This window comes from Panulirus ornatus, chromosome 12 (assembly GCF_036320965.1).
Source record: "Panulirus ornatus isolate Po-2019 chromosome 12, ASM3632096v1, whole genome shotgun sequence".
Lineage (NCBI taxonomy): Eukaryota > Metazoa > Arthropoda > Malacostraca > Decapoda > Palinuridae > Panulirus > Panulirus ornatus.
In genome coordinates, this window is record NC_092235.1 from 63961955 (window position 1) to 63979229 (window position 17275).

At 41.2% G+C, this 17275-nt stretch overlaps 1 protein-coding gene across 4 annotated transcripts in view; it reads left to right on the top strand.

The window, feature by feature from the left end:
• The window catches only part of SA1 (stromal antigen), a 171269-nt gene that overhangs the window by 32100 nt on the left and 121894 nt on the right, over positions 1-17275 (top strand). For all 4 annotated transcript variants that reach the window (XM_071668063.1, XM_071668065.1, XM_071668064.1 and 1 more), the window contains 5 exons: positions 1675-2053; positions 3764-3971; positions 5129-5274; positions 16485-16658; positions 16916-17120. In XM_071668063.1, coding sequence (XP_071524164.1) covers positions 1675-2053; positions 3764-3971; positions 5129-5274; positions 16485-16658; positions 16916-17120 — 1112 coding nt within the window. The remainder of the gene's footprint in view (positions 1-1674; positions 2054-3763; positions 3972-5128; positions 5275-16484; positions 16659-16915; positions 17121-17275) is intronic.

Here is a 17275-nt window from a genome sequence, read left to right on the forward strand (position 1 = left end):
ATGAAAAAATTTCTTACACCAAAGGAGGCTACATTTCCCTGCTCCTGAAAGTAACACATTTTTGGGCTATAGGACCATTTAGAGATGTTCTTAACACGTAAAATGGTGAATACATACATATTCGCCATTTCCCATGTTAGCAAGATAGCCTTAAGAACAGAGGACTGAGCCTTTAAGAGAATATTCTCACTTGGCTCTGTTCTCTGTTCCCTCTTTTGGAAAATTACAAACAGGAGGGGAGGATTTCAAGGTTAAGTTTGTTGACTGTACCTGATAAATTGTGTGGGACATTGGTGATTAAGAGGGTGGTGGCATGCACAGAACATCAGATTGGGGAAGAACAATGTGGTTTCTGGAGTGGTGGAGGATTTTTGGGTCAGGTGTTTGCTTTCAAGAATGTGCTTGAGAAATAGAGAAAGAGGATTTATATGTGGCATCTATGGATCTGGAGAAACCACAGGATAGTATTGATAGGTTTTCTTTTTCAGGATGATTTGTGGATCCTTTTGTTCTGCAATCCTTTTTCACCTTTAAAGTGCTTGTCATTTTAGTTCTAACCTAAACCTTTTGCACTCTCTTCTCACTAGTATATGTCTGGTACATGTTTGAAGTTGTAAAGTGACATGTCATTTACACAGTCCTCCTTTGTTTTGGTATGTGGCAGCGTTTCCCATTATGTTGCAATCTCATAGATCACATTTTCCTTTTTTATCTGTTTACTATTAAAGCTATTTGCTTTAATGAATGTGTGTGGAAAATACTTTTAAGGATCTGGGGAAGGCATATGATTGGGTTGATAAAGATGCATTGCAGAAGGTCTTAAGAGGAAAGCTGGTAGGAGAAGCAGTAAGAACTTTTCATCGAGGGTACAAGGCATGTCTATGAGTAGGAAGAGGGGAGAGTGAGTGGTCACAATGAAGGCTGGTTTGTGGCAGGGTGTTCTTTGTCATTGTAGCTGTTTAATTTGTTTGTGGATGGGGTGGTAATAGAGATGAATACAAGAGTCTTGGAGATAGGGGCGAGATTGCAGTCTAGGGGATAAGAAGGGCATGGGAAGTGAGTTATTTGTTATTTGATGATGGCACAGTACTGGTGGCAGATTTGAATGAGAAACTGCTGAAGATGGTGACCAGGTTTGGAAGATTGTGTGAAAGAGGGAAGTTGAGAGTGGATGTTAATTAAAAAAAAAAAAGATTATTAGGTTAATTGTTATTTCTGAAGTTTGCTTATACTCTGTAACCCCAGGTTTCATTTGCCTTCATTTTCAGCCCCTGCACCCTCCTCATGACCTCTTGCTGGTTCCTCTTGTATATTTCCAGATTGCCTACACTTCTTTCCATTAGTCAATGCCGGTACATATCTTTTTCCTCTCACTAACAACTACTTCCTTATCCCACCATTCACAACCATTTCTCACATGTGCATCTTCCACTGTCTGTATGTTACAAATGTCTCATGCACTTGTAAACAGTGCTTCCCTAAATGCATACTATACCTTTTCCACTTCCCTCATTTCATTTACTCTCATCTTTTGCCATTTTTCACCCAAGTTGTTTCTGAATATGTATATATTTATTTTATTGTTATTTTTTAGATGGCATATGTAGGATATAGAATTATCTGGTGCACTTGTTATGCATATTGGGAAAGTTTAGATTCATGTTTGTTTTTCAGCCCTGATTATCAGATGGGGTACAACCAACCTTCGTATGACCAGCAGCCTCATCATCAACAGCCTCCTCCAACGCCACAACAGCATCAACTATATGCTCACCAGGAATATGACCAGCAGCAGCATGCCTTCCAGCAGCAGCAGCAACAACAACAACAGCAACAACAACAGCAGCAGCAACAACAACAACAACAACAACAACAACAACAACAACAACAACAACAGAGTCAGCAACAGCAGCAGCAACAACAACAACAACAACAACAACAGCAGCAGCAGCAGCAGCAGCAGCAGCAGCAGCAGCAGCAAAGCACATACCAGCACCATTTTAACCAACCACCACAACAGACTCCACAGTATCAGCAACAAAGCACGCCTCAGGTACTAAACGTCAGTTTCTTATGAAGAGTCTCCTTTTGATCCACAGATATTTTGTTTTGTCTTTTATTTTCTCAGTGTCTCAGGAAGGTTGGGTATTTGCAATTACCTACAGGTTATACCCCTTTAATCCGGAAACCTTGGGGCCTGGCCATCACTGGACCACAGAAAATGCCACAGGTTTTTCACTCTCTCAAAAAAACTTTAAACACTTTCCCTTGTCTTTTCTTTTTCCATTTCATATTTCTCCCTATACTTGAATTAGGGCTCAACTTGATAAGGACTTTTGCCATGACTAGGGCCTTCAACTTAAAAAAAAAAAAAAGGCAGCTGACACAGTAGTGAGTGTTGGAGGAAGACTTCATGTTTCCAAACTTCTGAGGGTCTAGTGAATCGGCTATGTTAGCATCAGCGTAGTCAAACACAAAGCTTTCACAGATTAGACTGGGGATTGAAGTGATTGTAATAGTCATAAGCCATTAAGAGACTTTGGGTTAGACTCTGGGTTAGTAGACTTAGTTAGTGGAGTGGCATATGTTGCCGTACAAGCAATGAGGCATTTAGATTGTTTAAATGAAACATTATGGCAATTAGCAACGTAGCTAATTCATCGGAGAATTCCTTGTATAGATTCACGGGGAAGTCTATTGGTGTGGTTGAGTGTTTAGTTTTCAGGTGCTGAAGGTGCTTGGCTACTTGATATTTCCCTACTCTGTTTTGGGATGTTGGGGTGGGTAGATATGATGGGAAGGAGTTAATGTTGAGTTGTAGTAATCATTGGCAAATATTGGCAGAGTAGTTGTTAATTTGGTGTACTGCTTTCTCATTGCTGAGGAAAGGGGAGAACGTTCATTTCTCACAGTCAGTCAGTTCTTTTATCGTATCATACCACAGACTAAAGTTGGCTTGCTTGCTTTAAATGCTGCAATCTCTTTTTTGCAAGTGGATCACCAACAGGTGGGATACAGGCGTATTTTGCCATTCACTTATTCTTTTATGAATACCATTTACCATTGAATTAATTTCTGCCAAAGAGTTCTGGTGTTAACCAAGACCTCCCTAAAGGCTCTTGCAGCCTAAGGCTGTGCTACTTTCAGTAGCAGGGAAATGTAGACTCCTTTGGAATGAGAAATTCTTTGATGAGACTGTACTCCCAGTGATACAGCCTTGCCAGAGGTGACTTTTCACTTGCATTGTTAACTTGAGCAGACACAGTCTGGCAACACCTGTTTTGCTGTTTATTGGAATATGAATTGAGTAGTATTTTTTTTTGGTTTCATTAAAGTGAACAGTCTGTAAGCATTATGATCGAGATTATGTAGATATCCCATACACAGTAGGTGTGGAGATGCTGATTTAGGATAATATAAGAGTGAAGATGTCGAGGTATACCTTGAAATATGTTGATGGCATATGGAAAAAGAAGATATTAGATTTTTTCTAAATATCTCACAAGTGCGAAGCATACATGTTGCAAGTTGTTAATGAATGCTAATTCTCAAATGTTGCATGTCTGAAATGTCTGAAGCTGAAATGTTCCTGTTTGGGGTTTAGGTATAGAAGAAAGTGTTTCAGGATTTTTGTTTGATAAGGTTTATGTAAGCCTTTAAAGGACCTTCAAAAAGTTTGTAAAATTTGTGTTTGGAGTAAATGGTATATCAGAAATGCCAAACAAAAATAGTGATTGTAATTTTTTGTTTTTTGTATTTTTAGCCACATTTGGAAACTGAACCTGATCCCGAACCTGAGGCAGAACCTGAGGAGCCAGAGGAAGATATGGATCATGAGGCAGATTCTGATGTAGATGGTCATGATGAGGATGATGATGATGATCAGCAGCCCCCACAGAATTATGAACCAATCCCACGGCTAACAATATCTATTCGTGGGAGAGGGAGAGGAAGAGGCCGTAGCAGAATTGGTGAGTATTGTGAGCTTGCTGAGAGTGATGGAATGGTAACTAAAATTTTTGAAGATAATTTCTCTGCATTTTTTTCCTCCCAATTAAATCACTAGAAGTGTGCTCAAGATTGTGAGCTGTAAATGTATGCATTGGGTTTCATACCTCAATTTTAAGGCTGACCAACAAGCCTGAGTGGTTACCAAGGAAGCAGTGTTTGAAAATTTCTTTCCACAGTCATTCATCCTCCAGCCATGCCAATGACAGCACGTTTCATGGGTTTTCTAGGAAGGAGAGTGAATGTTTTTTTTCTAGCTTTTGCAGACTAAGATGATCCTGTATTATTTGATGTAGATAGCTTTTTGGATTGTGTGGAGAATCATATTATGGACTCTGACTCTTCTAGCACTCTAGTTGTCCAAGTTGAGGCAGGAGATATTGTTTCTTGCAAAAGTGTTGCCAGCACCTTCATAACCTTGACAGTGCTGCATGTGACTGGTGTGACTGGTGATATTACAAACCTTTAAAATTTTGATGTCATGAAAAACTGTCAGTGAATCACAGTGATTATAACAAGGAAAAACAATGATAGTAATCAGTGTTTCGGTGTAGGGTAAGGGATATAACATGCACATTAGCAGCTCACTTACTACTCAGGCCTTACTTCTGAACTATGTTACATATTGTACTGAAACATCTACATTACTCATGAAGGGACTTTTTTATTGTTACATGGATATTTTTTGAAGTTTATTGTAAGATTCATTATGTACACATGAAAAAGTAAAATTCACTGGGTTGGAAAGGAAACCAAAGTGAGGAATTATAGGTTTAATTTGCTTTATAGTGTTACCAGTATATGTATAATATATGATTCCCTTTCGATATACTGTACATGTTATGGATCAGATTCTTACAGTCATGCACGTTCTATTGGAATTGATTTTGGGGAACAGGTTTTCACCCTAAATCCTCCATGTAAATTGTAGGGATACATAATCTTCAGGGCATGTTTGCTATCTTGGTACTGTATTCTTCGATGCTGTTATTAGGTATTCATTGGTTAGTTGAGAAATTTCAGAATCATCCATCATAATGTACAGAATAGGGGAAGGGATTTAGGAAAATGATGGATACACATTTACTTTTTTATTAATTATTTTTTCTCTTCAAACTAGCAACCATTAAGAAGATAGGAGACCAAATTGTTGGGGAGCCACCACGTAAACGGGGTCGTCCAGGTCGTAAACCTATCACTGAAGTAATGGCAGAGGATGAAAATTCCCTTTACTACATTGTCAAAAATGGACGGGCAGTATTAGCAGTAAGTATTATTATGATTATTATTATTGATATTATTATCAATAATGTGTGGAAGTCGAGAACATTATCTCGGAAAGCAAAAATGGGTATGTTTGAAGGAATAGTGGTTCCAACAATGTTGTATGGTTGCGAGGCGTGGACTATGGATAGAGTTGTGCGCAGGAGGATGGATGTGCAGGAAATGAGATGTTTGAGGACAATATGTGGTGTGAGGTGGTTTGATCGAGTAAGTAACGTAAGGGTAAGAGAGATGTGTGGAAATAAAAAGAGCGTGGTTGAGAGAGCAGAAGAGGGTGTTTTGAAATGGTTTGGTCACATGGAGAGAATGAGTGAGGAAAGATTTACCAAGAGGATATATGTGTCGGAGGTGGAGGGAACGAGGAGAAGAGGGAGACCAAATTGGAGGTGGAAAGATGGAGTGAAAAAGATTTTGTGTGATCGGGGCCTGAACATGCAGGAGGGTGAAAGGAGGGCAAAGAATAGAGTGAATTGGATCGATGTGGTATACCGGGGTTGACGTGCTGTCAGTGGATTGAATCAAGGCATGTGTATGGGGGTGGGTTGGGCCATTTCTTTCGTCTGTTTCCTTGCGCTACCTCGCAAACGCGGGAGACAGCGACAAAAAAAAAAAAAAAAAAAGATTATTATTATTATTATTATTATTATTATTATTATTATTATTATTATTATTATTATTATTCTCCTACTTACATAAGTATACTTATGTATATCTCGCTTTTTAAACCAGGTATTCCCAATCATCAGTCCTTTTTCAGCACATAAATCTACAAGCTCTTCACCATTTCCATTTACAACACTGAACACCCCATGTATACCAATTATTCCCTCAACTGCCACATTACTCACCTTTGCATTCAAATCACCCATCACTATAACCCGGTCTCGTGCATCAAAACCACTAACACACTCATTCAGCTGCTCCCAAAACACTTGCCTCTCTTGATCTTTCTTCTCATGCCCAGGTGCATATCCACCAATAATCACCCACCTCTCTCCATCAACTTTCAGTTTTACCCATATTAATCGAGAATTTACTTTCTTACACTCTATCACATACTCCCACAACTCCTGTTTCAGGAGTACTGCTACTCCTTCCCTTGCTCTTGTCCTCTCACTAACCCCTGACTTTACTCCCCAGACATTCCCAAACCACTCTTCCCCTTTACCCTTGAGCTTCGTTTCACTCAGAGCCAAAACATCCAGGTTCCTTTCCTCAAACATACTACCTATCTCTCCTTTTTTCACATCTTGGTTACATCCACACACATTTAGGCACCCCACTCTGAGCCTTCGAGGAGGATGAGCACTCCCCGCGTGACTCCTTCTTCTGTTTCCCATTTTAGAAAGTTAATACAAGGAGGGGAGGATTTCTGGCCCCCCGCTCCCGTCCCCACTAGTCGCTTTTTTTCATATTTACTATTAATTGATAAAACTAAGTTTTTTTTCATATAAACCCCAGTCCTGTGCACCCTCCTAAAATTCCAGGGCTAGACCACATAGGGATTATTTGGTTGAATATTTTCTGTTTGTGAATCATATCGACAAAAACAAGGTCCACAAATTTTGTTTCTCATTATACAATGAAATAAAATACATGTAAAAGGAAAGGCTATTTACAGAAAAATGAACTAACCACAGATTTTCTGTTTCTCATTATACAGCGAAAGAAATACACGTAAAAAGAAAGGTTATTACAAAAACGAGAGCTAACACAAAGTATATGGCTATGGTTTAGTGGTTTTGATGTTTAAAGGCCCGTATGAATGGTGGTGGATAGCGGGAGAAGGTAGTTAAGGTACAGTAAACATAAACTGTTCAGATATGGCTTGAGTCCCTTGAGAATAAACCCTGTTTCACAGTTCCTTCCTCATCAGAAGTGCCAACCCCACTTTTGTTCCTTCTCACTGACCTCGGACTTCCTTTTCTTCTTTTTGTTCTGGTTACAGCCATATCATTAGACACCCCATCCTGCACTTTCAAGGACAACTCCTCATTTGGCTCTTTCTTCAGTTCCTAATTCTAAAGAATTATAATACAAGAGGGAAGGTTTCCAGTCCTCCTTTCCTTCCCCTGTTTGTTGCCTCTCACAAGGAGATATATGGGTAGAATTCATGCTCCCCTTTTCTTGGACTGGGAATCATCATAGTGGTTGGTTGTTGTACTTGTTATTTTCCCTGTGTCTTTTCTCAAGTACAGCAACCAAAGTAGCATTCAAGGGTCAGATGAGGGGAAGCATCATATTGTGGATGGGGTTCCTATGTAAGTAGGAGAGATGGCCAGAGAGCGTTATTGGATTACGTGTTAATTGACAGGCGTGCGAAAGAGAGACTTTTGGATGTTAATGTGCTGAGAGGTGCAACTGGAGGGATGTCTGATCATTATCTTGTGGAGGCTAAGGTGAAGATTTGTATGGGTTTTCAGAAAAGAAGAGTGAATGTTGGGGTGAAGAGGGTGGTGAGAGTAAGTGAGCTTGAGAAGGAGACCTGTGTGAGGAGGTACCGGGAGAGACTGAGTACAGAATGGAAAAAGGTGGGAACAATGGAAGCGAGGGGAGTGGGGGAGGAATGGGATGTATTTAGGGAATCAGTGATGGATTGCGCAAAAGATGCTTGTGGCATGAGAAGAGTGGGAGGTGGGTTGATTAGAAAGGGTAGTGAGTGGTGGGATGAAGAAGTAAGAGTATTAGTGAAAGAGAAGAGAGAGGCATTTGGACGATTTTTGCAGGGAAAAAATGCAATTGAGTGGGAGATGTATAAAAGAAAGAGACAGGAGGTCAAGAGAAAGGTGCAAGAGGTAAAAAAAAGGGCAAATGAGAGTTGGGGTGAGAGAGTATCATTAAATTTTAGGGAGAATAAAAAGATGTTCTGGAAGGAGGTAAATAAAGTGCGTAAGACAAGGGAGCAAATGGGAACTTCAGTGAAGGGCGCAAATGGGGAGGTGATAACAAGTAGTGGTGATGTGAGAAGGAGATGGAGTGAGTATTTTGAAGGTTTGTTGAATGTGTTTAATGATAGAGTGGCAGATATAGGGTGTTTTGGTCGAGGTGGTGTGCAAAGTGAGAGGGTTGGGGAAAATGATTTGGTAAACAGAGAAGAGGTAGTGAAAGCTTTGCGGAAGATGAAAGCCGGCAAGGCAGCAGGTTTGGATGGTATTGCAGTGGAATTTATTAAAAAAGGGGGTGACTGTATTGTTGACTGGTTGGTAATGTTATTTAATGTATGTATGACTCATGGTGAGGTGCCTGAGGATTGGCGGAATGCGTGCATAGTGCCATTGTACAAAGGCAAAGGGGATAAGAGTGAGTGCTCAAATTACAGAGGTATAAGTTTGTTGAGTATTCCTGGTAAATTATATGGGAGGGTATTGATTGAGAGGGTGAAGGCATGTACAGAGCATCAGATTGGGGAAGAGCAGTGTGGTTTCAGAAGTGGTAGAGGATGTGTGGATCAGGTGTTTGCTTTGAAGAATGTATGTGAGAAATACTTAGAAAAGCAAATGGATTTGTATGTAGCATTTATGGATCTGGAGAAGGCATATGATAGAGTTGATAGAGATGCTCTGTGGAAGGTATTAAGAATATATGGTGTGGGAGGCAAGTTGTTAGAAGCAGTGAAAAGTTTTTATCGAGGATGTAAGGCATGTGTACGTGTAGGAAGAGAGGAAAGTGATTGGTTCTCAGTGAATGTAGGTTTGCGGCAGGGGTGTGTGATGTCTCCATGGTTGTTTAATTTGTTTATGGATGGGGTTGTTAGGGAGGTAAATGCAAGAGTTTTGGAAAGAGGGGCAAGTATGAAGTCTGTTGGGGATGAGAGAGCTTGGGAAGTGAGTCAGTTGTTGTTTGCTGATGATACAGCGCTGGTGGCTGATTCATGTGAGAAACTGCAGAAGCTGGTGACTGAGTTTGGTAAAGTGTGTGAAAGAAGAAAGTTAAGAGTAAATGTGAATAAGAGCAAGGTTATTAGGTACAGTAGGGTTGAGGGTCAAGTCAATTGGGAGGTGAGTTTGAATGGAGAAAAACTGGAGGAAGTGAAGTGTTTTAGATATCTGGGAGTGGATCTGGCAGCGGATGGAACCATGGAAGTGGAAGTGGATCATAGGGTGGGGGAGGGGGCGAAAATTCTGGGGGCTTTGAAGAATGTGTGGAAGTCGAGAACATTATCTCGGAAAGCAAAAATGGGTATGTTTGAAGGAATAGTGGTTCCAACAATGTTGTATGGTTGTGAGGCGTGGGCTATGGATAGAGTTGTGCGCAGGAGGATGGATGTGCTGGAAATGAGATGTTTGAGGACAATGTGTGGTGTGAGGTGGTTTGATCGAGTGAGTAACGTAAGGGTAAGAGAGATGTGTGGAAATAAAAAGAGCGTGGTTGAGAGAGCAGAAGAGGGTGTTTTGAAGTGGTTTGGGCACATGGAGAGAATGAGTGAGGAAAGATTGACCAAGAGGATATATGTGTCGGAGGTGGAGGGAACGAGGAGAAGAGGGAGACCAAATTGGAGGTGGAAAGATGGAGTGAAAAAGATTTTGTGTGATCGGGGCCTGAACATGCAGGAGGGTGAAAGGAGGGCAAGGAATAGAGTGAATTGGAGCGATGTGGTGTACCGGGGTTGACGTGCTGTCAGTGGATTGAATCAAGGCATGTGAAGCGTCTGGGGTAAACCATGGAAAGCTGTGTAGGTATGTATGTTTGCGTGTGTGGACGTATGTATATACATGTGTATGGGGGGGGTTGGGCCATTTCTTTCGTCTGTTTCCTTGCGCTACCTCGCAAACGCGGGAGACAGCGACAAAGTATAAAAAAAAAAAAAAATTATTATTATTATTATTATTGGGAGACGAAAGAATGGCCCAACCCACCCACATACACATGTATATACATATACATCCACACACGCAAATATACATACCTATACATCGCAACGTATACATATATATACACACACAGACATATACATATATACACATTTACATAATTCATACCGGCTGCCTTTATTCATTCCCATTGCCACTCCGCCACACATGAAATAAAAACCCCCTCCCCCCTCATGTGTGCGAGGTAGCACTAGGAAAAGACAACAAAGGCCACTTTCGTTCACACTCAGTCTCTAGCTGTCATGTGATAATGCACCGAAACCACAGCTCCCTTTCCACATCCAGGCCCCACAAAACTTTCTATGATTTACCCCAGACGCTTCACATGCATTGGTTCAATCCGTTGACAGCACGTCGACCCCGGTATACCACATCGTTCCAATTCACTCTATTCCTTGCACACTTTTCACCCTCCTGCATGTTCAGACCCCGATCACTCAAAATCTTTTTCACTCCATCTTTCCACCTACAATTTGGTCTTCCACTTCTCCTCATTCCCTCCACCTCCGACACATATATCTTCTTGGTCAATCTTTCCTCACTCATTCTCTCCATGTGACCAAACCATTTCAAAACACCCTCTTCTGCTCTCTCAATCACACTCTTTTTATTACCACACATCTCTCTTACCCTATTATTACTTACTCTATCAAACCACCTCACACCACATATTGTCCTCAGACATCCCATTTCCGACACATCCACCCTCCTCCACACAACTTGATCTATAGCCCACGCCTTGCAACCATATAATATTGTTGGAACCACTATTCCTTCAAATATACCCATTTTTGCTTTCCGAAATAATGTTCTCGACTTGCACACATTCTTCAACGTTCCCAGAACTTTTGCCCCCCTCCCCCACCCTATGATTTACTTCCGCTTCCATGGTTCCATCCTCTGCCAAATCCACTCCCAGATATCTAAAACACTTAACTTCCTCCAGTTTTTCTCCATTCAAACTTACCTCCCAGTTGACTTGTCCCTCAACCCTACTGTACCTAATAACCTTGCTGTTATTCACATTTACTCACAGCTTTCTTCTTTCACACACTTTACCAAACTCCGTCACCAGCTTCAGCAGTTTCTCACATTAATCAGCCACCAGTGCTGTATCATCAGCGAACAACAACTGACTCACTTCCCAAGCTCTCTCATCCACGACAGACTGCGTACTTGCCCCTTTCCAAAACTCTTGCATTCACCTCCTTAACAACCCCATCCATAAACAAATTAAACAACCATGGAGACATCACACACCCCTGCTGCAAACCTACATTCACTGAGAACCAATCACTTTCTTCCTACACGTACACATTCCTTACATCCTCGATGAAAACTTTTCACTACTTCTAGCAACTTGCCTCCCACACCATATATTCTTAATACCTTCCACAGAGCATCTCTATCAACTCTATCATATGCCTTCTCCAGATTCATAAATGCTACATGCAAATCCATTTGTTTTTCTAAGTATTTCTCGCATACATTCTTCAAAGCAAACACCTGATCCACACATACTTTACCACTTCTGAAACCACACTGTTCTTCCCCAATCTGATGCTCTGTACATGCCTTCACCCTCTCAATCAATACCCTCCCATATAATTTCCCAGGAATACTCAACAAATTTATATCTCTGTGATTTGATCACTCACTTTTATCCCCTTTGCCTCTGTACAATGGCATTATGCAAGCATTCCGCCAATCCTCTGGCACCTTGCTATGAGTCATACATACATTAAATAACCTTACCAACCAGTCAGCAATACAGTCACCCCATTTTTTAATAAATTCCACTGCAATACCATCCAAACCTGCTGCCTTGCTGGCTTTCATCTTCCGTTAAGCTTTTACTATCTCTTCTCTTTTTACCAAATCATTCTCCCTAACCCTCTCACTTCGCACACCACCTCGACCAAAACACCCTATATCTGCCACTCTGTCATCAAACACATTCAAAAAATCTTCAGAATACTGACTCCATATCCTTCTCACATCACCACTACTTGTTATTACCTCTCCATTAGCCCCCTTCACTGAAGTTCCCATTGATTCCCTTGTCTTACACACATTATTTACCTCCTTCCAAAACATCTTTTTTTCTTTTTTTCTTTTTTGCTTTGTCGCTGTCTCCTGCGTTTGCGAGGTAGCGCAAGGAAACAGACGAAAGAAATGGCCCAACCCACCCCCATACACATGTATATACATACGTCCACACACGCAAATATACATACCTACACAGCTTTCCATGGTTTACCCCAGACGCTTCACATGCCGTGATTCAATCCACTGACAGCACGTCAACCCCGGTATACCACATCGATCCCATTCACTCTATTCCTTGCCCTCCTTTCACCCTCCTGCATGTTCAGGCCCCGATCACACAAAATCTTTTTCACTCCATCTCTCCACCTCCAATTTGGTCTCCCACTTCTCGTTCCCTCCACCTCCGACACATATATCCTCTTGGTCAATCTTTCCTCACTCATTCTCTCCATGTGCCCGAACCATTTCAAAACACCCTCTTCTGCTCTCTCAACCACGCTCTTTTTATTTCCACACGTCTCTCTTACCCTTACGTTACTTACTCGATCAAACCACCTCACACCACACATTGTCCTCAAACATCTCATTTCCAGCACATCCATCCTCCTGCGCACAACTCTATCCATAGCCCACGCCTCGCAACCATACAACATTGTTGGAACCACTATTCCTTCAAACATACCTATTTTTGCTTTCCGAGATAATGTTCTCGACTTCCACACATTCTTCAAGGCTCCCAGAATTTTTGCCCCCTCCCCCACCCTATGATCCACTTCCGCTTCCTTGGTTCCATCCGCTGCCAGATCCACTCCCAGATATCTAAAACACTTTACTTCCTCCAGTTTTTCTCCATTCAAACTTACCTCCCAATTGACTTGACCCTCAACCCTACTGTACCTAATAACCTTGCTCTTATTCACATTTACTCTTAACTTTCTTCTTTCACACACTTTACCAAACTCAGTCATCAGCTTCTGCAGTTTCTCACATGAATCAGCCACCAGCGCTGTATCATCAGCGAACAACAACTGACTCATATCCCAAGCTCTCTCGTTCACAACAGACTTCATACTTGCCCCTCTTTCCAAAACTCTTGCATTCACCTTCCTAACAACCCCATCCATAAACAAATTAAACAACCATGGAGACATCACACACCCCTGCCGCAAACCTACATTAACTGAGAACCAATCACTTTCCTCTCTTCCTACACGTACACATGCCTTACATCCTCGATAAAAACTTTTCACTGCTTTTAACAACTTGCCTCCCACACCATATATTCTTAATACCTTCCACAGAGCATCTCTGTCAACTCTATCATATGCCTTCTCCAGATCCATGAATGCTACAGACAAATCCATTTGCTTTTCTAAGTATTTCTCACATACATTCTTCAAAGCAAACACCTGATCCACACATCCTCTACCACTTCTGAAACCACACTGCTCTTCCCCAATCTGATGCTCTGTACATGCCTTCACCCTCTCAATCAATACCCTCCCATATAATTTACCAGGAATACTCAACAAACTTATACCTCTGTAATTTGAGCACTCACTCTTATCCCCTTTGCCTTTGTACAGTGGCACTATGCACGCATTCCGCCAATCCTCAGGCACCTCACCATGAGTCATACATACATTAAATAACCTTACCAACCAGTCAACAATACAGTCGCCCCCTTTTTAAATAAATTCCACTGCAATACCATCCAAACCTGCTGCCTTGCCGGCTTTCATCTTCCGCAAAGCTTTTACTAAAGCTTTTACTCTGTTTACCAAGTCATTTTCCCTAACCCTCTCACTTTGCACACCACCTCAACCAAAACACCCTATATCTGCCACTCTATCATCAAACACATTCAACAAACCTTCAAAATACTCACTCCATCTCCTTCTCACATCACCACTACTTGTTATCACCTCCCCATTTGCGCCCTTCACTGAAGTTCCCATTTGCTCCCTTGTCTTACGAACTTTATTTACCTCCTTCCAGAGCATCTTTTTATTCTCCCTAAAATTTAATGATACTCTCTCACCCCAACTCTCATTTGCCCTCTTTTTCACCTCTTGCACCTTTCTCTTGACCTCCTGTCTCTTTCTTTTATACATCTCCCACTCAATTGCATTTTTTCCCTGCAAAAATCGTCCAAATGCCTCTCTCTTCTCTTTCACTAATAATCTTACTTCTTCATCCCACCACTCACTACCCTTTCTAATCAACCCACCTCCCACTCTTCTCATGCCACAAGCATCTTTTGCGCAATCCATCACTGATTCCCTAAATACATCCCATTCCTCCCCCACTCCCCTTACTTCCATTGTTCTCACTTTTTTCCATTCTGTACTCAGTCTCTCCTGGTACTTCCTCACACAAGTCTCCTTCCCAAGCTCACTTACTCTTACCACCCTCTTCACCCCAACATTCACTCTTCTTTTCTGAAAACCCATACAAATCTTCACCTTAGCCTCCACAAGATAATGATCAGACATCCCTCCAGTTGCACCTCTCAGCACATTAACATCCAAAAGTCTCTCTTTTGCGCGCCTGTCAATTAACACGTAATCCAATAACGCTCTCTGGCCATCTCTCCTACTTATGTACGTATACTTATGTATATCTCACTTTTTAAACTAGGTATTCCCAATCACCAGTCCTTTTTCAGCACATAAATCTACAAGCTCTTCACCATTTCCATTTACAACACTGAAAACCCCATGTATACCAATTATTCCCTCAACTGCCACATTGCTCACCTTTGCATTCAAATCACCCATCACTATAACCCGGTCTCATGCATCAAAACCACTAACACACTCATTCAGCTGCTCCCAAAACACTTGCCTCTCATGATCTTTCTTCTCATGCCCAGGTGCATATGCACCAATAATCACCCATCTCTCTCCATCAACTTTCAGTTTTACCGATATTAATCGAGAATTTACTTTCTTACATTCTATCACATACTCCCACAACTCCTGTTTCAGGAGTACTGCTACTCCTTCCCTTGCTCTTGTCCTCTCACTAACCCCTGACTTTACTCCCAAGACATTCCCAAACCACTCTTCCCCTTTACCCTTGAGCTTCGTTTCACTCAGAGCCAAAACATCCAGGTTCCTTTCCTCAAACATACTACCTATCTCTCCTTTTTTCACATCTTGGTTACATCCACACACATTTAGACACCCCAGTCTGAGCCTATGAGGAGGATGAGCACTCCCCGCTTGACTCCTTCTGTTTCCCATTTTAGAAAGTTAAAAATACAAGGAGGGGAGGATTTCTGGCCCCCCGCAGACATATACATATACATATATACACATATACGTAATTCATACTTGCTGCCTTTATTCATTCCCATCGCCACCCAGCCACACATGAAATGACAACCCCCTGTATCTAAATTGTGTTATAGATACAGGGGAAGAAAGACAGGAAGAAGTGACAGAATTTGGATATTTAGGCACTATCTTGGGTAAGAGAGAGAGAGCAGTACAGGGTAGAAGAGTCGTTGGGTCCCTTTATAGAATGAAGGGTAGATGTGTAAGTGTGGAAGTGAAGAAAAAATTTAGGAACAGCATAGTACTCCCGACCCTGATCTTTGCAGCTGAAACATAGACATGGAATGAGTCACACAGGTCAAGAATCCAGACTGGAAATGAGTTATTTGAGAAAAGAATGGGGAATGATTAGATGGAATGAAGAAAGAAATGAGGGGGTGTATGAGAAATTTTGTATGGTAGGCAATGCAAAGGGAATGAGTTGTGGAGTTGCAGAGTCGGGAAAACATAATCCTTTGAGGTGGTCTGGGCATGTGGAAAGAATGCAAGACGGAATGTGCAAGGATATTATGATAGAATGATTAAATGGGTTAGTGTGAGATGAAGACTATGTGGGGCATGGGGAAATAAAGTGGAAGAGTACTGGAAGGAGAGAAATGAAGGGAGAATGCATGGAATGGTGTATAAGAGTGAAGCATGAATGGAAAAGGGTTAGCGGATATTTTTAAGTTGTTTTCACCTCTTTGATTGGAGTTCCCAGAGGGATTGGGTGTTGGAGATTTAGATAAATAGATAGGTAGATAGTTTTTCTTCCTTCATATAAAGTTTGCTTTTGCTTTATATTTGCATCTCTGCTAGCTTTTTTTATTTAAAGTATTTAAGTAGCTCATTTCACAGTTATACAGAAGTTAAAGAAGTTAATGACCCTGAAAGAGCTGACATTTGATTTTGTATGTGATATACTCTTAATTCTTATAAATCTACTTTGCAGCAAGTTGTGGATGACTGGATTGATGCATACAAGGACAATCGGGATGGATCTTTGTTGCAGTTGATGCAATTCTTCATTAATGCAGCAGGATGTAAGGGCAAGATTACCCCGCATATGCAAGCCACCATGGAACATGCAGAGATCATCAGGCGCATGACAGAGGAATTTGAGGAGGTATAATATTCGTTGCTGCTCATTGGTGTGCTTATTGGTGTATGTATTTATGAGTGGTGTATTGTAAACACTATAGTCACTTAGCAGCAGACCTATGCGTACTATTTCAGGTAGCCTTCGCTTTTTCATGCTGCTGGATTAGGCACGGGTAAGTCATACTCATGAATATATTCATAAATTTATAGTTTTAGCATAACCTGTCATGTTGATTATACTTTAAGTGTTGTGATACAGATTCACCTGTTTGTGGCTTACAGGAGAGTGGTGAGTATCCATTAATCCAGAGCGGTCAGCAGTGGAAGAAGTTTCGCAGTAACTTCTGTGAGTTTGTGCAGTTGTTGGTGAAACAGTGTCAGTACTCCATAATCTATGATCAGTACCTCATGGACAATGTCATCTCGCTCTTGACTGGTCTCTCGGATTCCCAAGTTCGAGCTTTTAGGCACACTGCAACATTGGCAGGTTAGTTGTCTTTTGTGTATAATAATCCTGTTAAGGGATGTCCTTTCTCAAGGTAAATGTAACATGAAAATTCTTTGCCAGAAATATGTTTTAACAATGCATGATAATATAATATGTCTTAAACAAATCTAGGCTGTCAAAACTCCATCCAATCA